This window comes from Anser anser (assembly GCF_964211835.1).
Source record: "Anser anser genome assembly, chromosome: 3".
NCBI classification, from domain to species: domain Eukaryota; kingdom Metazoa; phylum Chordata; class Aves; order Anseriformes; family Anatidae; genus Anser; species Anser anser.
The window spans coordinates 78,094,031-78,121,437 of NC_139722.1; the positions used below are offsets into that span (position 1 = coordinate 78,094,031).

The 27,407-nt window shown below is 36.1% G+C and overlaps 1 protein-coding gene across 6 annotated transcripts in view; it reads left to right on the plus strand.

The window, feature by feature from the left end:
* The window catches only part of FAM120B (family with sequence similarity 120 member B), a 60,501-nt gene that overhangs the window by 29,666 nt on the left and 3,428 nt on the right, over positions 1–27,407 (plus strand). For 5 of the 6 annotated variants that reach the window (XM_083831054.1, XM_083831051.1, XM_083831052.1 and 2 more), the window contains 4 exons: positions 16,538–16,744; positions 20,703–20,811; positions 22,514–22,627; positions 25,716–25,773. In XM_083831054.1, coding sequence (XP_083687180.1) covers positions 16,538–16,744; positions 20,703–20,811; positions 22,514–22,627; positions 25,716–25,773 — 488 coding nt within the window. Of the gene's footprint in view, positions 1–16,537; positions 16,745–20,702; positions 20,812–21,148; positions 21,224–22,513; positions 22,628–25,715; positions 25,774–27,407 lie in introns of those variants that run through there. The other variant, XR_014582323.1, reaches the window with a different exon arrangement.

Sequence of the window (27,407 nt, forward strand, 5' to 3'; positions counted from 1 at the left end):
GAATAAATATTCTGGGGAGAATTCTGTTTTAATTTTTAAGATATGGGAATTGAGCATCACAGAAAATAGTAGGCTTTTAATGTGGTACAGCTACTTTGAATATTTATATTTGTTAATCATGCAGAAAAATCAATAGAAGGGACATTCTGTAGTGGTTGGGATCCTAGGGTGAGCAAATTAGTCTCAGGTTTCTTCCTGACTTGGTTTCTGGATGTCTAGCCAATGGAAATTTTTTAACGGTCAATCCCATCTTGATCTATTGCTTCATTCCTTTTTCCTGAGGAGGACAGTGTTTCAGGACATCAGTTGTTTGAAAATCACTACATTTAATAAAGTTTGGCACTACTTTGTGTGGCAGAACATAAATCCAGCTAGAAAAAATGTCTTCTTACCTAATGTGGCCCACTATAGTGAAGACCTATTGAATTACTCTATAGAATATTGGATTACAGAGAGCTATTCTGTGTTTTTTTGTTTGTTTGTTTGTTTGTTTTTTTCCCATGTTGGTGTGGTCTAATCACTTGAATCTTGTGATTTGTGGATCATTTTTTTCCAGTGCAGTCTCGAAGTAGGATAGTGTATTTATTTATTACTTATTTTTTATTAATGTGTAGCAGGGAATTAAAAGTTAAGACAGCAGAAACCATATGAATTATGTAATCATGGATGCTTGTAGAATCAGCTAGAGAGGTAGAGACTTTATATATGAGCAGTCAATTAAGTAAAGATCTTCTTGTGATATGTTAGTAATAGCACTGTATTGATAAGGGCAGAAAGAGAAGATTACCTAATATTTACAAGGGCTTCTAGAATCTGCTTTTAGATCTGGGACCAAACTGTAGTAAGTTTTGAAGATAATTTGGAAGATACTGACAATGGTTAAGGAAATGTACATTGTAGCAGTGTTTTTCTGTACAGTGATTGCAGAGGTTCAGCATGTTCTCTTCCATGTGCTGTGTAGTCATGAGACTAGAGGGATGAAGGTAGGAATTCTCAGTTAAGATCTAAATTTCATGGCTGTCAATTATTCAAGAGTTCTTTTAAAAATTTTATACACTTTGCAAATCTGTTTTCTCCCTTTCCTATTTTCTTAAATTCACATGTGGAAAACCAGGTTCTTAGATGGTTATTGAAACGGAGTCATCTAACTAGTTTTTCTTGTATATCTGATTATGCAAGAGTATTTTCAAAGTCATAACTTCAGATTGCATTTGAATTATTAGCAGTGTACAGAACAGACTGCATCTGTCAATGGATATTTGAGTTGTGGGGTTACTTAAAAAAAAAAGGAAGGGTCAGAAATGGTTGGAACTTTAGTCTACCTTCTCTCTGAACATCTTGTTTATATTTCCAGGGAATTCTTTGTTTCTTTGAACAGGCCATGTCAGAGTTTTAAAAGTCCTTTTTTGTTAATAGTAAGGTAACCAAACACTCCTGTTACTGTCTCTTGGTTTCTAGTGCACAAAGACCAAAATAACAAAAATGGTGTGATTCCAGTTTCATTAATTGACTCATTCTGACAGATAACTTTTTTTCCTTCCAAATTTATTAGACATTTGTTCTTTAGGTAATCAATGGTAGATCTGTGTAACAAAAAGGAAGCAATGAAATGAAAGCAATATGGAAAACAGCAAAAATGTAGGATTTATTTCTGTCTTGAAGACATTATTACACATAATGTTGCACTTACTGTTGAGCATATCATTATTTTATCAAGTCTGACATGGCAGTCATTCAGTAAAAGCATAAAGGCAGCCAAGCGTAATTAGGAAGTATTGAAACAATTGGTTATAGATGTGCCTACAGGTGCTATTACGTAAATTTATGTAAATCTAAATTATGTAAAGTGCTTGGAAGTTTATTCACTTTGATTTGGATGTCTTTGTTCATTCATTCATGTTGTGGTTCTATGGAATTATAAATCTGAGTTTGGGATGCTTATTATTGCATCCAACCATGTACTTACCAGCAGTCATTCTGCTAATTGAAACTTGTTCACAAAATTTTGTAACTTACAAAGCCTGTGGAAGATCAAGTATTGTCTGTTCATCCACTGCTGGCATAAAAGTACATGAAACATGAAGTTGGTGTTATGCTGTATCATGCACTCTACCGAAGAAGACAGTATGATGTTGGGATTGAGTTATGGTTGACATTGGCAGGTACTTTCAAAAGTTAAATCACTCTGCTGCTTATATCAGCACTTCATGCACAAATGCATTCTGCTGTGCTAAAAACCAACAAAAGATTCACGCAATGCAGCTGAAATATTTGTATCAGACTATTTCTTGTCATTCATAAAGCACTTCCTAGTGCTTTCTGTTGAAATTCATTGTAGTACCTTTGGTAGATGTTCAAGCCAGAATAAATCCCTATAAAGAGAATAATGAGGAAAAGATTTTGGCCTGTTTCTATTCTGAGGATGTGAATAGATGAATAACAGTTCGAAAACTTTCCCTTGTTACATTTGAATTAATCTACCTTCCTGTGTTTTGATGACTTGGATCTCCAAGTGGAAAATAGTTGCTCTTTGGCAGTTTGATGCATATCTCCTGAATTTTCAAGTTATATCATGAGAGAATGTCATGTTGGATGTATTGCCATAAAAAAAGCTTTTCTCTTTCATATCAAAAACATCCTGTAATTTTGTGGTAGGATTGACTTTAATATATATATGAGGTGAATCTCACTTCACTGGAAAAGTAAAAACTGGTCTGTTTCTCATTTCTGTGTTTCTGAAAAGTGGTGTGTAGATGAACTTTGTTATATCCTGTGAAGTTTCTCTTGGAAGGACAGGAGACAAATCTAATAGAATATTTTATTACAAATATTTTAATAATAATCACAGATCAATAAAGCAAGCATTCTGAGAATTGCAATTTAAGCAGGTCTTTTTTCAGAATTCCACTTCAGAATAGTTAAAATGTTTTTACACATTTCTATGTTTGTTTTGTAGATCTGCAAAACTGAAATATGATGATCACTTTATTTTAATAAGTATGAAACATGTTATCAATAGATATTTAATAGTTTAAATTTCTATGTTTAAAATCAGTAGAGGACCCAAATATAATAATTACACTATAACAAGTACACTAGTACACAGCTAATAAATACACGAGCCTCATAGTAGGAAAACAGAAGAACAGAGTACTTGTCATACTTTTTCTTCTCCTCTGAGAAGTTAAACAAGATCCCTAGGAACAACTTAATAAAGTTTCAAAGAAGTTACATTAAACTTAGCCAGCATCTACAAATATTTATGAAAATGTTTGCTTATTTGCAATCTTGGACTTGTCTCTACATTTTAAGTAATAATTCAGTATTAATATTTACTCCTTATAAACAATTCTGTGAAGAACACTGATTTGGTCAAAGTAGTTTTGCTCTGTTTCTGCACAAGAGTCCATTAGCAAATATATTTGAGCAGAAGAAAACAACTTCTACTGTTAACATGAGAGAAAATGTAAATAGAGCCTGTTCTCATGTGGTGATCTTTTCAGCCTTCAATTCCAAATCTGCTTTCTGATGTATGATCCATATTTCATAGTTAATGAGATCCATAAGCCCACAAATTCATTAACAAATGTCTGTGGTTTGAACAAAATGGGTGAAAGCCATAAAAATACAGTTTATCTCATGCTGAAAGAAAGTGACCTGTGGACATATAACTAAAATACACGATGCCATTTTCAGAAACTAACTGCTTAATATTTATATGTGAAGATTTGGTTATTTTTCAAGATCAATGGTTTCAAAATACTGAAATGTGCATATGATAGACAAGGGCTTTTGTAAATTCTTTTTCTCTTTTTATTTTTTATCTAGTTTCCTTGTACATCCCTTTTATGGTATATTAACGTTCTGTTTTGCCCAAGCCTCCCATAGAGCTTATACATAAGGTCAGAATTAAGTTTTGGACCCCAGGTTGCCTATTTCCCTTCTTTCTATTTTAATCTGGTGTGCTGTTTTGGCAGAAAGCCCAGAGAGCCATCAGTGTAACTTTGCAGCCATTGTAGAGAAAAGGAGGCACCAGCAGTCGTGCTTGCAGTGTTGTTTCTTACATTGTGCTAGCCCTGGTTGTTTACAAGTGCAATTATAGATCATCTTTCACCTCTAACGCATGTAGAACACTCTTCAACTAGGAGAGGCCACAGTGAGTTACAAACAGAAATAATACATTTCTTCTAGGATTTCTTCAAATATGTGAACACTGGTATTAGAGGTGGAAAGTTGTGAATCACATATTTCTGAAAGTCGCAGCCAAAGATCAGTTTGGAAAATTTGGTTAAAAAAAAAATAATAATGCCTGGAAATTGACAGATGAAACTTGGGTTCTGTAAATGCTTTTAAGAGTGAAATGTATGTCATAATACACGAAGAAAAAGTTAGTAGCAGATGCGTGATGGACATATGCATCACTTATTGCTGGTATTTATGGCATCTGCAAGCTCTTTATAGCTTTGCCATAACATATCCAGTTATGCCATAATATCTACTTTGGACTAGTTACATCTTTTGTGCTACTCATAAAAGAATCTGTTTGGCTGTATATGACATATAAGAAAGTCAAGCCTGCAATGTATATCTTCAATTTTTCAAGTGCTTTCAGTTACTTGGACAGTATTACTGATATTAAATGTGGACAGTCATTTTAAGTCTTAAATGGTAAGTTCCAGAGAGTCTATGCAATTTGATTGCAAACGGACTTTCACAAAAAAAAAAAAAAAAAAAAAAAAAACAGTAACAAGCATTACTTCATTAGATTTGGGAACAATTGGAGGAAAAGAAAAAAAGAAAAAACTCAACAAACTAGTTTGACAGGCAGAAATAGCTTTAGCAAGAATAGTAGTTGTGTAGAAGGTTCTAACATTTTCTGTTGTGTGGTGCAATAGAAGCAGAATTACTTTGGTAATGGTATGATATCAATATTACACAAGATAATTTTTTTTTTCTCAAGTGTTTTCCTGAGGGATACCTAGCCACATACATGCAAATAAAGTAGTATGTTTTAGAGTAATGTGTAAGTGTCTTAGTTAGGGTAACTCACACTTCAGAAGAATATTGCTAATGCTATTCTGTATTTTTAACTCAGTATTTTTTTTCTCCCCTGCCATCCAAACAGAAAAGCATAAATAATACCCTAACTCTGAATATTCCAGAATTTGTCTTTGACCTATTTGGCAAGCCAGGCTACATTTGTCAACACCATTAGATGTGATACTGTTCAGACAGACTCCAAACAGCTTTTGTAAGCAATCTACATTTTTCAAAATCCAATTGTTTAAAAATAAAATAAAAATTTCTCCAGGAGAAATAAAGTCATTTCTGTCTATGTTTACTGTACCTATATGGCTGTTTCCTATAATAATTATTTACTTGCAGTCTAATTGAATTAAGGAAAACATAAAATACGAGTAAGAATATTGTAAAGATCTCCTAGATAAAACTCTCTTAGGATATGCTTTAATGATATATTTTTGGTATTAACTAAAGAGGAATTTTAATGCATTCCCAAATGCTTTACTGAGTCAGGGCTTCATATTCCCACAGAACTTGCATCCAACAATACTGTCTTTAAGATGATTGGTGAGATTGTAACTGGTCAGGTGGGAGCAAGGGTGGGCTGAGGTGGTTTACTATCATTGCTTCAGAGCCCATTCTCTCATATTATGCAGTCTTTAGGATTTTCTCAGAGTTCTGGGCTAATCTGGAACAAAAGTGCAGTAGTATAGGATGTGATTTCACGCTGAGATTGGTTCAGTCCCTGTTCAACTGCAGAAATAAAACTTTCTTCTCATTGCCTCAAGAAAATCTTAAGTGAATCAGTCCAAATAAAAAGAGTTCAAGTCTTCAAGTAGTTAAATTAGTTTGGTTTTTAAGCATTCCAAAAAATTTACGTGGTTAATCAAGAGTAAGTTGCATCAAATGAAGACAGCAAGAGAGTACCTGATTGTGCTGAAATTGTTGAAAACCTTTCACATTCCGCTAAACAAGTTCAGAGAGTAATCAGTTTCACACTGGGAATCCTGCTTATATTAAATCTATATATTAAGTCTGAATGTATTCAGGTTTCCATACTCTATTTTTCTCCTGTTAACTGTATTTTGGCCTCTCGGGCCTGCGTGCCTGCTTCAGTGTGCTGCCTTTGCTCTGCGAGACCTATTATTTTCTCTAATAAATGTGAAGTGGTGTATATGGCTCTAATACTTAACAGGCAGTAAGAGAACTATGAACTTGCACAGATTAAACATCTGTGCAAACAGAATTATATCTCAGGAGCTCAATTTACTCACTGTTTACAGTATTTTTTGCAAGTCCAGTATCTAGATCTCTTGGTATTTTCAGAATCATCCTTTGAAGTTCTGAAGAAATCCAAGTTCTTTTGGTCCTGTTGTACAGACAGCTGTCTCTGCCTTTCTTTGCTGGTGTTGATTCATAAACATATAAGAAAAAAATTTTAGGCTGCCATATTCGACTTGCAGACAAGATTGCTGTTCTCCCCTGCTCCCCAACCATTTTCTTCTTTACCAAGTTGGATATAGTTATTAGTATTTTTAGAGTCTGCTTCCCTGAACATTTTTTACATTTGACATAATCTCGAGTATCAAAATTCACATAACTGTGTGAATTCTGTTATGTGTCAGTGGCACGGATACAAACCCCAGCATGACCAGATCAGCTCTTCTACCTTCTGAAAAAAAATAAAAAATAAAAATAAAAAAATATTTAGTTGGATGCTCTTTGCTTATGGAGAAAATCATTGAGCAAGTGCCTTAAACCAGAGGATTTATATTCCTTTTTGTGGAAGAGATCTTGCCTTTTTTTCCATAATCTCATGGGCTTGCAATGCTTTTTTTTATGAGTTTTCCCCTTAACTGTCATGTAGCTTATTAGCAAGGTTTCAACAGTAAGGAAATAGAAGCAGGGTTTCGGTTGTAAACTGCTTGCAAGCTTTATATAGCATAAAGGTTACTTTAAGGTAAAAGGTAATCTGGCATTTCAGCTGAAATTACTGTTACTTTTTAATCCATGCTCAGTAATACTGAAGAAGATGAAATGTAATTTTTGCTAGTGCGAGTAATAAAGATCTCCCAAATATCAATTGAGCAAACTGTCAGCTTTCAAAAAAGAAAGAAGTTACTACAGAGAAGGAAATACTAATTTCTGGTATCAACTGATATTTTCCTGCTAGGTTTGTATTGGTCTAAGTACCCGTTTACTCACAAGACAAATAGTTTTCACTTCCTTGCATACTGCGTTAGAAGGAAGAAGCGGTACCTGAGGGCTGGAGCTGGTGTTTGCATGGCAGAGGTGGGGTTGCTCTCCGTTGCCTCTTAGGGCTGACCTGACTCACCGTAGGGCAGGTGACGGGCAGGGGCTGAAGCTGGGGAGGGAAGGGAGCATGCCATCAGGAAGCGGTGGCACCCGCGCACCTGCCTGTCATCTGCTTCAGGCTGCCTGCACCTGCCTGCGTGCCTCTGTCACGCCTGAGCAGGAATGCAGGCTGCACATCTGCCTGGCCTGGCCCTGGAGAAGCAGATGGCAAAATGTAACTTGGGAGAAGCAAAAACGTTTCCCTGAAATGATCTAACATCCACATATAGGTGGTTGGAGAGAGAAGATAAAACAAGCCTTTAGGCATGCGGTTACAGGGTTTCATAGGATGTACTGGAATTTATCGAATGGCTATGGTAGAGATGTTCAACGTGAAGAAATCGGAAACAGCAAGGCTAACCAAGAACTGATTTGCGCTCTTTCTTTTCAAGTGTATTGTTGATTGACATCATCATTGTCCAGGGGTTAAAAGTCAAGACAGGGTCCTGTTCCTATCTGTTGCTTCTTCTATGACTTTGGTCAAATTGTTAAGGTTTTTCTCCCGTTTTAGTTTTTACTTGTAACACTCATGCAGCCAATAATCTCAATAACAGTAGTTCTAAAACCAAAAGTGCTCTACAAATGTGCTAGCTTTTATTTTTTTTTTACTGTGTTCTTAACATTCATATTGGTGTGATGTTGCACATATATTCTCCTCCCATTCATCTTCATTTGACATTTCATTCATGACAATTTCATTTGACACTAACTGAACAATAGCTGAGATGTGGTTGAAGGAATGTTTTATAAAAAAAGTGGAGCTATTTTAAGAGAACGATGGTGTATACATTATAATATTCCTTACCAGTGTTGTACGTTAGCACCTCATGACATCACCACTTGCTAAGACAACTTTATTCTGGTTTTATAAGTGAGAAAACAAAACCCACAGAAAATAATGCCAGATCTACAAAGGTGGTTTTGTTACCTCCAAAGAAAATTTGTAGGTATGAGCAAGCTAAATACAATTTATGGGAAGATTTATTTAATTGCTCAGGAATCTAATCAGCATGTCTAGAGTAACACCAGCACTAGTAGAAAGCATATGCATATTAACTAAAAAGGTACATTACATTCAATTATGCCACTATGTATTCACCTGATTTAACACAAGCAACATTCAGTTCCCTGCACAATAAGAAATAATGTATGTATTGGTTTTAGCAAGGGCAGTTAATGCATGCCTAAGGATCTTTTCCTGTGTAGCAATAGCTTTCTGCTTACTTATTGTATATAGGATACAGGTCCTTTCACAGGTCACCTGAGATACTGTTGTGTTGATCCATGGTTTGATTTGTCTTGGACCTGAAGATAGTCCTGAAATAGAGTAGACCTGCTCTTTTCTTCCTTAACCTGTGGACTTAACACCTGGAAAATCCGTTAGCCAGAACTGTTTACCTTGTACCCTATCACTTCAAAAGGTGAACCTTAGTATCAACTAATCCTGTGGTACAGCTGCTTTACTATACAAAGAAATTGGAGGGGGGGCAGGGGGGGAATAGAAAAACACTTTATTGCGCTGGCAAGCAGTATTTGTTCTCCTGGAATTCCCTGTACAAACCATCTTGGTTCACTGGCAGTTTCATTTATACCAGATGTGACGTTAGTAACAGCTGTCATAAGCTTTCTTGGAAGGTGCCGAGCTTCAGATATACCAAGTAATTAATGCCTGATCTAAATCGTGCTGAAGTTCATCAGTCTTCCTGTTGAACAGGAACAGATCAAGCCCCTAAAAAGTGTATACTCAAAAATTAGAGAGGGATTGGTCATACATTGAGACAATTAAATAAGTCTTGAATATCTACTCTGACTCCAGGGAGAAAGTAAGTTCTAGCTTGGCTAATTAAGCCTTGGACAGTTTTAGCAGTAAACTCCCACCTATCAAAATTTCTTTGTAGTTGCAATGATGTCTTAATCCACAGAAACAGTTTCACAGTACACTGTTAAAAAAGTCCACAAGAGAGGACACCAGAGGGTGGCACATGGAAGAGTTGTACCCCAAACCAGTTAGCATTTGCCAATGTAATCTGCTGCTGTGGCAAAGGTAGCCAAGTACATTCTGCAGAGCAGTTGTGTCGGTGGCAGATATTTTACTCCTAAACCTTTTTTATGGACTAGTCCTATGATTAAACAAAGGGAAAGGGCCTGGGGTAAGGCGTGGATGAGGTTTTTAGATTGGGAGTATGGTTAAGAGGCAGGTGATGGTAAATGCAGCCCGTAATTTAAAATGTTTTGTTCAAGGAGCTAGTCAACACAGAGTAGAATACAGAAATACAGAGTGAGGGTCAGAAATTAAGGGAGTGGAAGACGTTTGGGCTTTGGAGGCTTGCATTGGGAAGTTGCTGGAACTAAGAAAGGAAGGCAGCCTTTTGTACAGTTCTTTAAGTTGGTTGTCTCTAGTAATGGTCTCCTAATAACTTTTGAATATGTTGGCTATTTTCAGGAGGGTTTGATAGGGATGGAGGAGTCTCTGAAAGAAGCACATCACTGCAGATTTTCTGAGGTTCGGAGAGCCCATCGGTTGCTGGTGCAGGCGTACCAGGAGCCCGTCAGGAGCTTGTCTCCCATCAGGGGCAAACTTTATTTGTTGCAAGGCAGATGGAGCAATTCCATAATTTTTAACTAGCATATGAAGAAGAAGAAAAAAAAATATATTGAACATGGGAGTTTTCAAAGTCCCAAACAAATAAATACATTTTGCTACTTAATAAATCCCATATTATCTATATGAGAGAAAGGTGAAGAAGTTCAAAGATACGTCACTAAAAACACAAACATGTATTTAAAGGTAAAATCCCAGTGAATCCATTTCTGTGGAAAGGATGTGGCTGCTGGCAGGGTCACAGTTAATCGGTTAGCCTGATGACTGTAACTCAGCGTTTATCTGAATGATCTGTAAATGTCACAGGTATTATGGACTGCTGTTAGCTGTGTAATCATTAGATCGGAGTCTAGCAATTGTACAGTTGTAGTTAAAATAAGGAAAGTGATGCTATTTTAATTTTTTTCTACAAGTGATAGTGCACTGTCCATGACATATCTGTATGAATAACTTGAAAGGGCTCAACTTCTTAGCTACTGTGGTAGTCCTCATCATGGAAATTTGAGTTATGCTAGGCTGTGCTGTAGATAGGACTTCAGAGCTCTGATAAAGACAGGTATTTTTGAAAATGAAACAGGTAATTAAAAAGCAGTCTTTCTGCAACCAAAGGGGATTTTTATCTGGTTGTAGACTGGTTAGCAGTAGTATTTTTGCTATTATTACATCTGGTGCTTAAAGGTAAAAGCAATTTTGAAGCTTTGTTTAGGTTGACTGCATTGAAGTTTTTGGCCTCCTGTAAACAACAGTGTATCACTTTACATCAAACTCCTGATAAAACCCAGTAAATAAACCTTCTTCAAGGTATAAACACCAAACAATTGGGTTGTTTACTGCCCAATATTTACTGTGAAGACTTAGAAGTGTTTAAGAACTGGTTTTGCTAGTTTCTGTTGCAGCAGAGGCCCTCACAGGATCTGCTCCTCTTTCCAGACTCCCTTTTCCTTTGCACCCGCCTTGTTTAAGCAGGAAGAGCTTAACTTAAGCCATAATCTTTTTTCAGAATAAACCTTAATCGTGTTTTCAAAATACCAGCACTTCCCTCTTCCCTCAGTTTGACAGGTGAAGGAAGCAGGTGAAGCGCTACGCTTCCAGCCACCTGTTGCACAAAGCTGACTGATGCCAAGTAAACACACTGCTTCGCCAGCCTCTCTCTCTCTAGGGTAACACTCCTTAAAATCACCACTGTTGCACTGGTTTAGCCTATTTTTTCTCAAGAGCAGAGCATATCGTTCCCATGCATTGGATTTATAGTATCTTTGGACAACTTGCACTGGGAATTCATGCTAAGGGCCGAAGGCAAGACCTGGAATTCAAGCAAGGACCCATGTCTTTAGCCTGAAAAAATTTCCTCAGCAATTCTTTCCATTGTAGCAAATCCAACTCCAGTGAAGTGGTCCTCATTTGACAGTTCGTGTTTATGTTTGAACCACAGCGTGCCTTGCCTCTCCCAGGCAAAGCTAGGCCTTTCTGTTTTAATGACAAGTTCCTGAGATAGGATCTACCTGCTGCCTTTATTGCTCAAACATAAACCGCCTATGGTTAAATATTTGATCTTTTAAGACACAGGTGGGTTTGAGAGCAATAATACATGAAGTAATATACTGATAATATACTGACTGAGTTCAAGTGGGTTTAAAAAGAAGTGGTTAAACTAGGAAAATACTTCTATTTTGATCACCATCACTTGAATTCCAGTGGTTTATTGCTTGGATCAAGTTATATTGATTTTAAATTATAATTCTTTAATTGATTAATTTTAAGCAGAAATTAGCACGTACTAACCTGTCCTTGAGTGCTGTGTTTTCCTTTTTATAACAGAAACACAAATATTCTTTTGAGGAAAACTAAAAGAAAAAGAAGTATGCCATTTTAAGTCATATCTTTTAAAATCTACATTTTAAAATGTTAACCATATTCATATCTTCTATATTCAAATAACCACAGGAAGAAGACAACAGATTAGGGAAAAATGTGCAAGAACATCTTTAACCCAAGATTCAATATTATATATATATATATATATAATGAATGTATGTCCCCAGAATGTTATTAAAAATCTTACTAAAGGAACCAGTTCTTAAAAGAAATGTAGTATTTGGAGCATTGAGGTACAGATGAAATGTAAAGTAAAGAAATATGAAGTTATTACCGTATCTATATTGTTCCTGTTTTCTAGAAATGAAGATAGTGAGAGAGCTTTACCACTGGTTATGCTTCTGGCCTTTGTTTGTTTCTTCTGACATTAGGCATATTCAGAGACTTACCCTTACCTTTTAAGTGTGGTAGAGCCTATTCATCCTTTTAACAGAATTTGAACCCTCAAAAATCTTCAGAGTTTTACCATTCCAGGTGAAGGAGCTGCAAGGTTGGTTGGTTGTTTTTGCCATACTCTTATCACACAAAAGTGCAGCTTTTGAAGCACATACAAGAAGTTCATACCTCTCTCAATGAAATAATTTGTGAATTCACAAAGAAGACTTATGGGTCTAAAAATTCTTCCTTAAAGCACAAAGGTATTTTTACATCCTGAAAATGTGTTTTGGTCTAGATTTGCAAACTGCTCCTGTGAGCGAATGCTTCCTGCATGCAGAGCCTCTCTCTGTGGTCAGTGGGGATGCACGCGAGCACAGAGATAGCCTGAGCTTGTGGTCCATAAGCTGAAGCACTGTGCAGAGCAGAAAAAAGCATGGCCTGAGATCACTCCCTGAGGATGGCTCTTCTAGCAAAGACGTTTCTCAAATTGTTGTAAAAAATGTTGACATTAGTGATGTGGTTACTACATTTCTCTGTCTCTTTTCAAATTGGGTTATCAGTTCGGCTCAGGCCTTGTAAAGCACAGTATCAGTAACCTCTGATGCACTGCTATGAGAGGACTGTGACCTTGGAGTTCTCTCCTCAGTCTTCATGTGGGCAAATTGGAAGAGTAATCTTTGTTTCCCCAGCCCTGAGTGGTAGGAGCAGCAGCAGGACCACAGCAGAGGCGGCCGGCGCAGGAGGAGCGGTTCTCACGCACCCCTGGGCTCCCTCGCACAAATGTCATCAGCTGGTGGTAAGAGTAGCAGCAGCAGGATCACAGGGGTGTATCTCAAATGATTCACTGGGGTCCCGAGTTTATAAAAATAGGAAAAAGAGCAGACAGAGTTTCCAATAAGAACTAATCTCTAGGGTGTAATGCCCTGGAAGGCAAGGCTTCTTTTCTTTTGGAATTTTCCACTTATCGTGACGTCTTTGCATTGCAGACACCAAGCAGTTGTGAGCATTCCCATGGCAAAGCAAGTCTGTGGTTTGCCATGTGCAGGGGCTCATTGTTATAGACTCGCTGTGCTTTCATTTTCTTTGTTTTTCATTGCCAGACATAGAAAATAGAAACTACCCTTTAGTGAATGTATTTCCTGTCTTATTAAAATAAAGAAATCACTGCTGATAGCTCTTGCCACAGTCTTGCCAATATTGATTTCTATGAAAAAAATAAGCCTTCCCTTCACCCCTGTCCTCCCATTACATTAGTGCTTAAGGAAAGGTCTGGATTGATGTCCCTAGACAGTGAAACCTTCTACCTGTAAAAGCTGTCACCAGCAACTTTCTTTCATCTTTTTAACCTGTGTGCCTCAGCTGCAGTTGGAGAGCACAGCTGGGGTTGTATTGGTAGCTCAGGCTGCATACTCACTTAGGCAGAAGAAACAACTGGTAGCAATGGCAGTACTACACTGATCTCCAGTTTGAGATGGCAGTCAAACTGGGACCTCAAAGTCCCTTTCTATATTTGATTATTTTGTGCATCACCATCAAAAGCAATTTTTTTCAAATTCCCATTTAGACACTTGTTCTGCAAATATCTATGCAGTTGTTTTGCATTAATTTGAATAACATAATTGAAGAAAGTTGGGTTAATCGCATACTTGTGTTGGGTGTATGCTTAGAGCTTTCAGAACAAAATAAAATAAAGATTTGAAATCTTTATCTTAAAGATTTGTGGCCCAGATGGCATCCAGCTTCTATATATAGTATTAGTAATCTGTCCTAGCAGCTGTTTTACATCCTCAGTACCAGTGGGATTAAAATGGACAGTAAGAGCAGATCTTTATTAATAAATGTTAAAAGGTATGAATTAATAGTGATCTAGTACACAGGTGTTAAATTAGAAGATGGGAAATTTCTTGCTGCATATGCCAGCATTTACTATTTTCTTTTCAGCAGCTTAAATACCTGCTTTTGCTAGTCTCGGAAAGTGTGTTTTCAGCAATTAAATTTTTTGATGTTGTCAGTACTTACTGATAATCCAATGACAGAAGATACTGATTTGTGTGACAGGGAATAAAAAATAAATATCTATAGTATCCATGTTAAAGCGAATGTTGGTTGTATGAGTCATACCAACACAAATTTGGCCAAATTTGATGCAGCTGATTAGCGTGCAAGTGTTGTTCTTGGACTCTGCTGCTAATTTCAGCTTGATATGTCCATTTTCCATATAGCTTAAACAGCAAAACTTCACCTTTATTTTGTACTTGTTATTTAGTATTTGTCAAAGCATTTTATTGAAGTTATTTGAAGTTCAATTTATTGCTGCATTGCAAAGGAGACCAGGGTATATACAGCCTGAAGGAACTCCCTGGCTGGATTAGTTTACAAAAAAGGGAGTTGTGAAGTTTCCCAGCAGTTCTCCCTCACTGGATTTGCACTCATAAAGCCTCACTTCAGTCACAAACCAAACAGCTTCCATCTGAAAGCATGAACTGACGTGAACTAGTTTCTGAAGAAGGTCTAGAGATTTGGCCAGGTGATCAGAAATGACTGAGTCAGTGTGATTTAAGCATCTCTCAGCTACAACCTAATGACTGTCTGCATGGACTCTTACAGTCTACTTCAGTACAAATAATACTGGTTCATTTAACCACATTCCTCTTTTAAGTACCTTTCAGCATTGTAAAGTGCTTTGCAAAAACCTGCTTTACTTGCCAGAGCAAGAGAGTTTTAAGTGTGCATGTAGTTACTGGTCTCAGCTGGGAAGATGATTACTAACAGCTGGAGGCAGTAACTTCCTGAAATTCACAGCCTGAAAACGAGTTTCAGCCTCCCATCCTGAAAATGCTTTTATTTTAAAGCGGGTAATGGGGGAGGAGAAGAAGGTCTTCCTTACTGAAGTATGAAGTGTCACAGTAGGTGAAGGATGGGCCTTTCATTTTCTAAATGACTGCTCAAATTAGGTCCTGTTTTCTGTCCTTTTCTGATTGTCTGTGGTTGTCTGCAGTTTTCGTGGGTGAATTGCAGGTACTGGGTGTCACCTTGGACCAGTGCCCTGCTAGTCCCCTTGATGCCTCTCCTGGAGTCACTGGAGGCAGCTCTTCTTCCAAGAGGGCTCTGGATAGGCAGGGCTCAAGACACCCTACCTCATATCTTCTGTCTGCATCGTCACCTCTGAGTCCTACTTTGCTTCTTCACTGTAGGAAAAAAAAATAAACAAACTAGCCAATGAAGGTACACCTCTCCTCAAGGTGGCTTAACAGAACTGTACTGCCCCTTGTCTGTGTTTTAACTGACTTCTGCTTATTGAATAAAACAGAAAGCTTATGTCTTTGACCTGGTTCTGGCTATATTCTTCCAAACTATTTACTGTTTGGCTCTTTCATAATACGTTTTGTGGCTTTGTGTTGTTAGCAAAGGTTTTCTGGTTTTATTATGTGGACTTTGGGTGTCGGGGATGCGGTTCTGATCTATTTTAGTATCATATTTTGTGTTGTATGCTATGATCTTTTTGTTTATATGTATACATAGGGCAGTGAGTGTGTGTGTGCATACCTGTAAGTCTCTTGGGAACTTTTTCAAGTATAAGATGATATTGTGGTTGGTAATGGTGAGCCAACCCTTTCGAGTGCATTTCAGACAAACAACTCACAGCTCTCCAGGAACCACCACCATTGTCTCGTTGAGTTTCTCATTTTGTGTTTTTTTGGATGCTGTCATACCATTCCTGTATTTCTTCTGGAGACATCCATGCTGAGGAGAAATAATTTGGCCTTTCAGTCAGAGGAAATTTTCAAGTATTTAAAGTATTTCTGAAGCCTGGGCCCAATAAACTTCATCCTGTCAAATCTTATAATTTAAATGATTTCTAAGTGCTGTAACATATATCAGTTGATCAAGCTGTGGAAGGGCAATGGATCACTGTGCAAATCACTTTTTTATACTCCCAGCGCATGCTTTTGCATTCCACTAACAGAATTCCTTTCGGGAAACTGCTAATGTTTGAGAAATGCTATAGAGAATAGTTATTTCATTTGTCTTTCAGTTTTCATTTTGAATGTATCTGTCTTAAAAAAAAAAAAAAAAAACTTGAGTATGATGCAGTGTTTGTTAACTCAAACTTCTTTCACTTTATTTAATAAAACTAGATACAGTATCCTTTGAATTCTACTGTGCAATAGGAAACCATCGTTGTCACAGTTCCGGGGCTATTTATCATTTGCTCTGCTGTTTGCATGGTTATGTCATGTTAAAATTGCTTATATTCCCTGATTTGTGAAGTCTACTTTTTTGTTCTTTTTTTAATGCTAACAGCTTATGGAAGTGGACTCCAGAGCTGTACATCTTGGTGCTGTCTTTATTCGTGGCCTTACAACATTGCTTATGGCCAATAGTGCCTGTGGCTTTCCATTCAGAATGGAGGACTTGATGCCTTGGAAAGTGTTTGATGGAAAACTTTTTCAAGAAAAATACCAGCGGTCACACCAAAGTTGCTCTTTGGAGGAGCTTTTGGAAGGCAATGTGAGTAACTACATTCTCTTAGATAGTTCTGTATTTTTTTTTTTTTTTGGAAAAAGGTATTTGTCCATATTTATATACATAAATTTTAATGTTGTTACTTTCTTTGTCCTTCCTTTGTATTTTTCCTCTCTTAATTATTCCTGTTTCATCCTTCTCACCAAACAACATAAAAAGGTAGAAATACTGGTACTATGCTGGAAGCTATAAATTTGCCTTTATTTTTGTTTCCAATTCTCAGAAAATAATACAAGGAAGTATCAAAATGGTTGTCAATTTCAAAAAATGAAAACTACTGTAACAGTTTTCTAATACTGAGATATTAGTGAAATCTTTTTGCTGTAAGACTTTGCGCAAAATCTTATAATGAATGTGTTTTAAAGAAGCATACTAGGTATGGTTTTTAAAGCATGTAAGAGTAATATTTTCAAAGGTACTAAGGAACTTAAATATGAGATGAAGATTTGGTGAACTCCAGGGGGAACTGGAAATCAGAGGAAGTTTATATAGATAGATATTTTTAATAGAATCCCATCAAGTAATTTCCTGTGTGTTTAAGTACTTAACACTCCAAATTCCATTTTTCAGAAGCTGGGGTTTTGTACAATTTGCTTTTGCGTGCTATGTTACCTAAAACTGGTAGGATTTAAAATATGCCTGCACTGGTAAAGGCAGCTAGGTAGCAGCAGTCTTGCAGGGTATGGGCCATACGTGATACATTAAGGTGGCTGTGATCAGATGTGGGGTCCACCCGACCAGGTGCTGTGCTGCATTAGTGCAGCAGAGAAGCCTTAGATGAGAACTGGTTCGGGGCCCACCAGTACAGAGAATGTGGAGGGTAGCTTGGGAAGGTCTTTACTAACATGTAGATAGCTCTTAAGACCTTAGATTTGTATCTCTGTTTTCATTGTGGAACTGGAAAACCCATATCATTTAATAATTTATGAAAGTTTTACCTTTAAAGTGTTTTTACCTGTCTTTACACATATCACTTGAGGCTCAAAAAAATTATTACAGAGAAAAATGATTTTGTTTTTCAATAATATTAACCTCGTACATTTAATATCAGTCATGGTATAATTAGTTTGCTTTTCCAATTTTGTATCTAATTAGATTACATCCTGAACTGGAGTGATGAGTGGAACACATGTGGGTGGGTGGAATATATTTCTTTTTCAGCAGGAGGATGATAATCCTTTCCATACGGAGTCAATTGTATGATTAGGACTGTAGCTTCTATCCAAATGTTGTGGTTCCCACTGATCAGTCGTTGACTTCACTAGATTTTGGATTGTTCCAGTGGTTCATCCAGTTTTTCATGTAGAACTTTTGCAGAACAGTAGAGGATCTAAAGAATAAATGGAAAACTAGAAGACTACATAAATCTCTGTGAAACTGTTACTTCTTTTCCATTTGAATAGATATTCAGATTGGTGATTTAGTTTTAAAATACATATATAAATCTGAATAAAATTGATATTGGCTGAGATGTATTAAGTATGATAGCTAGCACGCTTTATCTAACATTTGAAGATCCTGATGGTAAAGTTATATTTTAGCATGTCTTAGAAGGGAGATGAAGAAATATGCTTAGATGCCTAGAACAGAGCTGGAGGTTGACTTAATCAACTAGAATATCTATGTTAGGTTTTTAAAAAGCATGATGCTCTAGTTTAAACAAACCCTAGATAAACTGTTCCATGGTGGAGAAAAAATAGTCTAGCCCCATTAAATTTTAGAGCAGTTTAAATAACTTTTATTTTTTAGGTACAGTTTTATGGTACATATATGGCAGAGAGTGTTCCCAGACTAATAAAATAGTTTTGCAGCTTATCAGTTTGAAAGGCAAGAGTCTGGTTTGGGGAGAATTGCCAAGAGATGCCAGTTTAGTTAGGGACACTGGCAAGGCAACAAGCCATGTGATTGGTTGTTCCTATTATTATAAATTCAACTTAATAAATAAAATTGGTCCTTAGTTCCTGGCAGAGTTAAACGTACCGCTGGAAGCCAAGATCTTTCAGCACTTGTTTGTTAGCAATCTATCCCTGAGCACCATAAATCTAACCTGATGATAGCTACAGCACTGTATGCAGAGGGAAGAAAAAAAAAAAAAAGTTATTCTATGCGGGTGTTTTGTTATTGGAAAGATAAGTAAGAGGAAAAAGTTACTCCTTTTGGTGTTCCCTGCTTGTTTGCTAACTCCTAGGGTTTCTCTATGTACATTAGATCTGGACTGTTAAATTACTTCAGGGAGTTCAGGAGATCTCAGAATCGCTGTTGCTTTGACTATGATGGTTTAAATATAGTTAATAACTTTAACCAAGACTGTATTTCTACTGTAATTTTCATCAATATTTACATATGTACAAACAAAGTTGAGCATCGTAGCATTTGCTTAATACAGATTCTTGTACCAAAAAAATAAATTTTAAAATTAAATGCAGTTAATATATTTGTGGACATTTTTTTGTGTAATTCATCTCTATCTAGCCTTAGAAATTGTTAAAAATATAGAAAGCTTCTGATGATAATGAATAGCCATACTGTTTTTTTAAAAAATATACCAAGTTCTTATTATGCTAGTTCTGTTTTTCATAACAGTAATCATATTAGTTTGTTTACCCACACAGAAAATTGGATATAATAGTCTCATAAAGCAGTGAGACAATGATATTATCACTTCATTAGTCTTTTTATTGTGCTTCTCACTAATGGAGTATGTTTGCAATCATATTTTTTTTTTAATTAAAAACAAATTACCTAACAGGGTCATCTTAAGTGATATGTTTTGTCCTTTTTTGATCATGTCTTTCATCCAACCTTCATAAACACATTCTGAATTTATTCTCCCAAGAATACAGTGAAAGGATTTTCCCATTAGTGGGAGTTCTTTGCAGACTGTACTCAGTCTGCGCGGAAAAAAAATATCTCTGGGTTGTGTTTGAGGCTCCATCTCTAAAGAGCACAAAAAATGTGCTAGGAAAATTCACAAGGGGGTTCAGGGATTCAGACTCTTACCTCTGCTTAAGAAACCTCTCTAGTTGCTCCAGTCTTGACACCTATTGGCTTTTTACCTTATCCTGTAATCCATTCTTACTGCTCCCCGGCCACCATGTTGGTTGCAAAAAGGGATTATCATCCTCATAAAAATCAGCTCGGTTTTATGAAAATAAATTATGATATTTAAAAATCTGCCTTTTTGTAATTCTTTTCAATCTGCACAATTCCCACATGCCCAATACAAACCAATAAGCAAAGAAAAATATTCTAAGATCTAACACTTCTAAGACACTTCTTCAATGCTCCCTGAAACCAGTAAAAGTTAAAGATATATTGCATCTCTTAGTATTGAGTCTTCAAAGAGTTTTGGCATGTCCTTTGGACAGCATAACTTTTCATCCCACAAGGTAAACGCTTATTTAATTCCTCCATATCTCTTTAGATTATATTTTATGAGGAAACAATTGTCTGGAGTTAGGGCCGATGTGTTACTGTTGTGTTAAGTTTTGTTTGTAATGTATGAGATGCTTTGATTTTTTTCACTGGTGAGTTTTTCCATCAGTTCATCAGTCTTTATGTGGAGCCTTTAGTTATCTCTGCCTGAGGTATTGTATTGTTGATAGACCTAATCTAGTCTAGTTAGGTATATTTGCAGATGCAAGGTAATAGAATAGGGAAGAAAGTAATTTACAGGTGTGAGCAGAGGAGAAAAACAAACTTCACCAAGAGAGGAAAAAGCATTCTTTCTGCACCCCTACTCAACTCTCCAAGAATCCACTTTTAATATGAAACGTTTTAATTTTCTTTCCTGAAAAATGTGAACCAGAAGACCTAGTACCTTCATGCATGTATGAGTGTGGACTCAGAAAATTATTTTGGTTGTTAGATCTGTGATTGATTTGTGCTACACCTGATGAGAGAAAAGCAGAACAGTCATTAATGTTAACCCTGTTGTCTGCAGGAGTCTTTGTATACACCCTTCCAGAACCTGAAGTCACTCATTTGCAAGGCTTGCATGGCGAAGAAAAGAACAATACAGAGCAGACCAAGAGGGAAGGGATTTGTCACAGGTTGGCATCATGTTAATTTTCTCGATATATTATTGATAAGCTCAATCATCCTTTAACTGCAGCAGCATTTACTTAGGAAGCATGTCCAACTAAGTAAATCATAAGGTCTTTCTACAGAAAACTGAAGGGATTTAAGAGAATACCTCCTGCTTTTCAGAATTCATATGAATTTGATTACCCAAGTTTGGATGAAAATATTTCATCTAGATACATAGCTAGTGAGATAGATGCAGTAAATAAAATATTCAGTAACAGAAACCACTGCTATTTACTCAGTGACTAAAGTTATTTTTATAGGAATAATTGAATGACTCAGTTTTTTCTTCCTTTCCCTCAGGGGAGCTATTTTAGCTATGATCGTCTTAGGTCTGAGTGAGGCATTGAAGACTGATTGATACAGTTCAAAACAAAGGCAAGCTTTTGGGCAACGTGGAGAAGGGTTTTTGCCTAAGACCTTGCTTATTTATTTCCAGCTATATGTCTTGGTTTACTAAGGACATTAGTTTTCCCAACTGATCTGCTTGACTCTCAGTGAAAAACATCTAAAATGTTTTCAGCATCATTCACAGATCAACTTGATTGTTGAGGCTTTTGAGGGTTCAATCACACACTGAATTAATCACGCTGTAATTATTAGATTTTAAAATGCCATTATTACTATTTAAAATGTTGTTACTACATAGAATGTGTATGTTATTGAAATGCAGATAAGACTGTGGGCATAATCTGCTAGTCTTTTCTATTAAGCAAAAGTATGTCCTCAGCTTTTGATAATATTTATACAGAACACTAAGAACCTCTAGCACCCCTTTGTATGTCAACTTCACTTTATAAACTTGAGTGCTTTTGGGTTTTATGTGAGAGAAGGGAAGTTTTTTTGATGGTTTTTAAATGTATACGTGATAGATAACCTAGATAAACTGTGGACCTTTTTATTTGTATATGTTGTTGCTTTATAGTTTCAGCGTCTACTGGTAGAGGTGTGGTTCTGCTTTCAATAGTAATTGATCTATGCACGACAGAATCACCTAACACTACAAATTTGATCTGGTTCAGTCATGAGCAGATGATTGCATTATGGCTGAATTAGCTGAACATCATGTGATAGAGTGTTTATGCTGGAATTATGTTTATTGCCTGCTTAATACCTGATCAAGTATGATGTCAGTGGGAATAAAAATTACCCCTTCAGAATTCATTGAGCAAATTGCAACAGACAGAATGATTTTCTTCTAGTTTAGTACTCTGCATCTTGCAACAACACTTCTGTCCAATTCTGATGTTGTACTACACCATACTGGTGCTGGACATTCATATCTGTTGGTGATTTACGATACCAAACCTTGTTAGTGTCTGCTAATGCTTGAGAGCAGTACTTAACCATTTTAATTATGATTTGTGATTCCAATTTGGACAGAGATTTCTGCTTCATTTTAATGACTGCAGTCTCAAAATCTGTGTCATAAAATTTTGATCTGGTTTCTAAATACACTTGTTAACAGCTTGTAATCATGATGTGTATAGATGGAAATGAGGACAAGAACCATACTTATTAGGCTGACTACAGTTTGGAAAAATAATAATTGAGCATAAGTATTTTGGCATAAATCTAAGAAATGTTGTTTCCCAAAAAAGAATATGCTCTCTTTTCTTCTTCATTTAATCTTACATACGAAGTTGGATAGTAAATACTGTTTTTCAGGAACACAGCAAAGAGAATTTAATCCCAGGTTCCAACAAGCACACAGAAGTTCTTTTGTTCCTCCATATCATAATCAGATGAGGGGGTTCCTCTGGAGAAGTCCTCAACCACAAGGTAAAAACTTTGTGTGTATTTGGAATAGTCTCTATCAGCAATATAACAGTTCTGTTTCTTTATGCAGTTTGTGTTCGTATGCATGTAGTTACCCTGTGCTCGCAGCATTCAGTAGCAAACCTTTTATCAGTTCGAGTTGTGTAGTACCATTAGCAGAAACTAACTCTACAAGGTGAAGTGGAGTAGCATTATTATCTGAAGTCCTCATTTACTCACAATGTTCTGAAAAAATCTTTCATGCAGTATTTAAATTTTCCATGCTTGGTCTCAGCTGAATGGTGTTTAAAACTGTAACAGGTCTAAAACAAGTCAGCACAGCTGCACAGAAATGTCTGTTTAAAGTCCTTGGTTGCAAATCTTAGTTCATACTTCAATAACACACTTAAGCATGGGAATAAATTTAAACGCATTTTAAGTGATTTTCTACATTAGGGTCTCAGCTTCAAGGTTATTGCTTAGGTAATAGAAATGAAGTCCTGTTTTGTCTTGACAGAAATTAATTTTGAGTCATTCACCGTTCTCACTTCTTGAACAGAACAGCTGCTTCAATGAAGCATCACTGTGAATAACACCATTGAGCTGATATTAATGCAGTTTTACTTCCTCATTATTACAAATTAAAGCATATACACATAGATTAAAGAAAATAACCCAAAGGAAGAGAAGTGTCTAAGAAAGATGCATTATTTTGTGAAGTCTTCAGAGCCTAAATTTCTTCTGTGTTGCCAAATGTTTCGAAGTTTTGAAAGGAGATTGATGATGCGATTAGTGTGGAGTGTTAATAAATAAATACAGTAAAGTCTTGAATGTGTTTCAGCTGCTTTTGTTGTACGCTTGAGAGTGAGATACTGTCGTTTGATTCACAGATAAAATTGTTTGATGGTTTAGGTAGCAAATACTAAAATATAGTGTTCATGTTCACTGTAAGCAAAAAAACAGAACTTATCACTGATATTGTGACCATCTCAAAAATCCAGCTATTCAGGATCCACTTTTGTAGGCACACTGATCACCTCCAGAGATCTCACAACTCGATGAATTCCATAAAATATGTTCCATAGTAACTGCACTGAACTGTGTTATAAACATGGTTCAGTTCCATTATCAAAATATTACGTGTTCCTCTACGCAGGCAAAATTAAGCCTTATTTACTACCCTCAGGACACTCTTAAAACGTGATGCCATAAATGCAGTTAAATGTTTCTGTTGTAAATAAAATAGATCTATTAGAAAAATATATCTGTCATTACAAAATAATCCTGCAGTGTTTTAGAGTTCATTTTAAACTGACTTGCCAAGACTTTTGACATTTTGAGAGAATTCCCTTTTTCATAAGTTTGCTAGTATTAAGACAGGTATTTGGTTTGCTTTACTATGTAGGTGTTGTCTCTGGTACGTGTGCCTCTCACCACAGAGAAGAGAAAAAAAAAGGGGGGACCAAAAAAGTAGACATTGTGTTCCATGATAGCTTGTGGTAAAACTTCCTAGTAATATTATTGATACCTATCAATCCTATCCCTTATCTTCCCATGCTATACTGCTATAGTTGCTGCTGTTGCATATAATATATAAATCATTGGGTAAAATGCCTTAAAAATTAATGGAACAGTAACCATAGGACCCATATCTTCTGTCAGAAAAGAACCCAGTGATTAGGCATTCCTTGCTTACTCTTATCAGTTAATGTTGAAGAATTTCGTGGCAATGGCTCAACTTCAACAGTGGAGGAAAGAGTGCCTCCAACCAGAAAGTATAAACCTAAGCAGCAGCAGTATTTCTTTGAAATGATAATTTCAATACCTTCAGGCAGAAAAAGAATCAAATTTAGGTATCTCTCATTTTGTGGTGAATACTAACCTCTAATCTGTTGTAGTTAGCATCTAATTCTCTAGCTGTGTTTTGAGAGAAAGGAATTCAGCTTGTTTTTTTGTTTTGCCCTTATTTTTTAAACAATCATTCTCTTAATAAATTTATTGGCCATATGTCACAAATTGAGAGATTGCATCCAAGTAACAGAGCAGGACACCAAAGCCTTTCAGAGAGGTAGAAGTTTTATCCGCAGCGTTTCTTGTTTGTTAATTTAGAAGACTTCCCAATGAGCGTGCTGAGTTTTGTATATCCTGTTCTGAGTGCCTGAATATTATGATGCTTGTTAAACAGATTCTAGGTATCTAATTTAAAGCTAAGGTTAGGCTTCTGTTATTGAGCAGTAAAACATCTAAAAATTTGGCTTTGCAGGTCTTGGTAGTCTTTGTGTTTTGCATTTAAAAGTATTCCCTGAGGTACCAGAGATGTTTGTAACAAAGAATGTCTAAATTCTAGGTTCATGTCTAAAACAGCCCACCAAGTGCTAGCTGTTGCTAGATACCACTTTATTAATTATCAGTTAAGACCACTCATACATTGTTTTGAATTACATTGTCACCTCATTCTGCAAATAGCTAAAAATAAACTGAGCACTAAGAACTATGGAAATCAGTATTGCCATGTATCTCTGTCACTCTCTTCAGCAGTCCAACTGATAAACGTTTATTTCTCTTATAATACAAATTACTACCTAGGTCTAAATCAATATACAAAAGATAGACAAAAGAAAGTCTAAGCTTATCTATGTATTGTCATATACTTCTATAACTTTATTTAAACATATCAGTAATTTGGGCAATGATTGTCATACTAGTATTTGAAAACCTGTCTGGAAAAGCACAAAAGTGAGCTGAAGATAGAGAAAGACATAGTAAAGATAGTGTCTATAGGACCAGTTGAAATAGCTATATGAATGGTTAAAATTGACAATACCCTAATACATTAGAAGTAGTGAAAGGACTTGGCAAGGCTATAGCTTTTCTGATCTGCCTGTGGTAAGGTAAACACCTGAACTCTGTCTGATGGAACTGTGGGAGAAGAAGAAGAGCAATTCCATCGTATGCTTTAGCCTTCAACATCTCAAAATACCAACTGGAGAGAAACATGTTGTTTTTTCAAAATATAAATACATTTTTGTTCTTGCAGACTGTCTGAATAAGTTCTTGTTTTCCTGTTTTAATGTTAATTAACAGTATTTAATTCCTCTCCTGCTTCCTCCAGGTAGAGAATATAGATCGGGACATCCAGACCGGAGGAGAAGATTCCACCTTCCTCCTTGGTAAAGAATAAATGTGATGACCTAGCAAACTGAGATAGTTATTGCTGGGGTCATTTTGTCTATGAAAGTTTCTTCTTACAAACTTTACAGAGTAACTGAACCATATGACTGCAAAGGAAATAACTCAAAGCTGAGGGTATTTAGGGTGTTAATTAATCCCTTGTCATGTTAAGTCTAAGCTTACAATGAGACCAAAATCACTAAAACTTAAGTTAAAGGTACCAACTGAAGCAGAGTAGCATCCAAGTATATCTACGGTATTTTGTGATATTGACACTGGATGATCTGAAGTATTTTGACCACATCATTAGATATTCCTGACTATAAGTTTTAAGACTTAAACTACAAGTTTTGCACATTTTTTGTTATATGTTTCTATAAGACTTTGCACACCATGAATCATATGGAATATCCATGTTGAATTGTGGTTTCTGTCTTGTGTAGATTATATCTTAATTTTAAGGGTTGTACCATCGTTACAGAAACCTGTTGAAAAGTTTGAAACATGACATCACTGATTGTAAATATCACCTGCCAACGAAACAAAATGACCTTCCTGTAAAATGCAGTACTTTTGTGTTAGAGCCAAAAGCTGCTGTTGCTTTTGGCTCTTTTAGTTAAGCAGTTCTGTCTCAGCTGAATGTGCGGGATGAACCACATCACTGCTGAGGAGAGAGAGAATCTGAGTCTTGTCACGCTTTACTTCTGCAATAAATAATGCTTAGCAGAACTAGGCTTTTTGTCCCTGTCTGGAATTCTAGTTCAAAGACTTATCTTTGTAATTCCTTCTTAAAAAATAGATAGGCTTCACTTTGTGATTCAATTTCAGTAATAAACTTATTTAATTATTAACTTTATTTCAAATTAATTTTGTATAATACTAAAGGAACATAAAAGAACAGAGCATGTGCAGTTTTTAACAGCACTGTCAGATCCTATATTGATAAATTGATACCACAAAAGCCCCTCTTCATGCATTACAGTGTAAAAAACACAGTACTTGTGTTTTTTAAAAAACTGGTTTTTTAAGAGCTTACAACATCCTTCTCATGTCTTCCATTTGCATACCCATTCAGTTAAAACAATCAGAGGTACTTTGCTTAATCACTGTCATTAAGCAAAAAAAAAAAAAAAGGCGGTTATGTACAAATCCCATTTTAAATCATGAAGTGTAAAAATTGTATCAGAGAGAAAAAATGTCAACACTTAGGTCACATAGAAAGTAGGTGACACTTAAAACTGTAGTTAGCTCTTTACTGATCTGCATCTCAACAGCCTAATTGAAAATTGTATCCTTCTATGTAATCTTCAACAATTTCATTCTTTTCTTGGATTTGTAGTGGTCTTTTAATTGGGCTGGCTCAAGTGGATGTTTATGAAACTGATGGGATTTCCTCTGTTTATGTGCTTTGGAATCACCCTATCTTCAGTTTTGTACTTCAGCATTTTCGATAGATTAAGTTATGTAAAAAACTTTCTTCTCCTTTGTATATGAAGTATATGATGAAAGGAAAATGAAAGCCCAATGTCCTGTTCCCACTCACAAAAAAGATTGAGCAGCAGAAAAAAAATCAATGTTAAAAGCATGTTTTTAAATCTGATACAGTTTGCAGATTTTCATAGGAGTCAGCTTT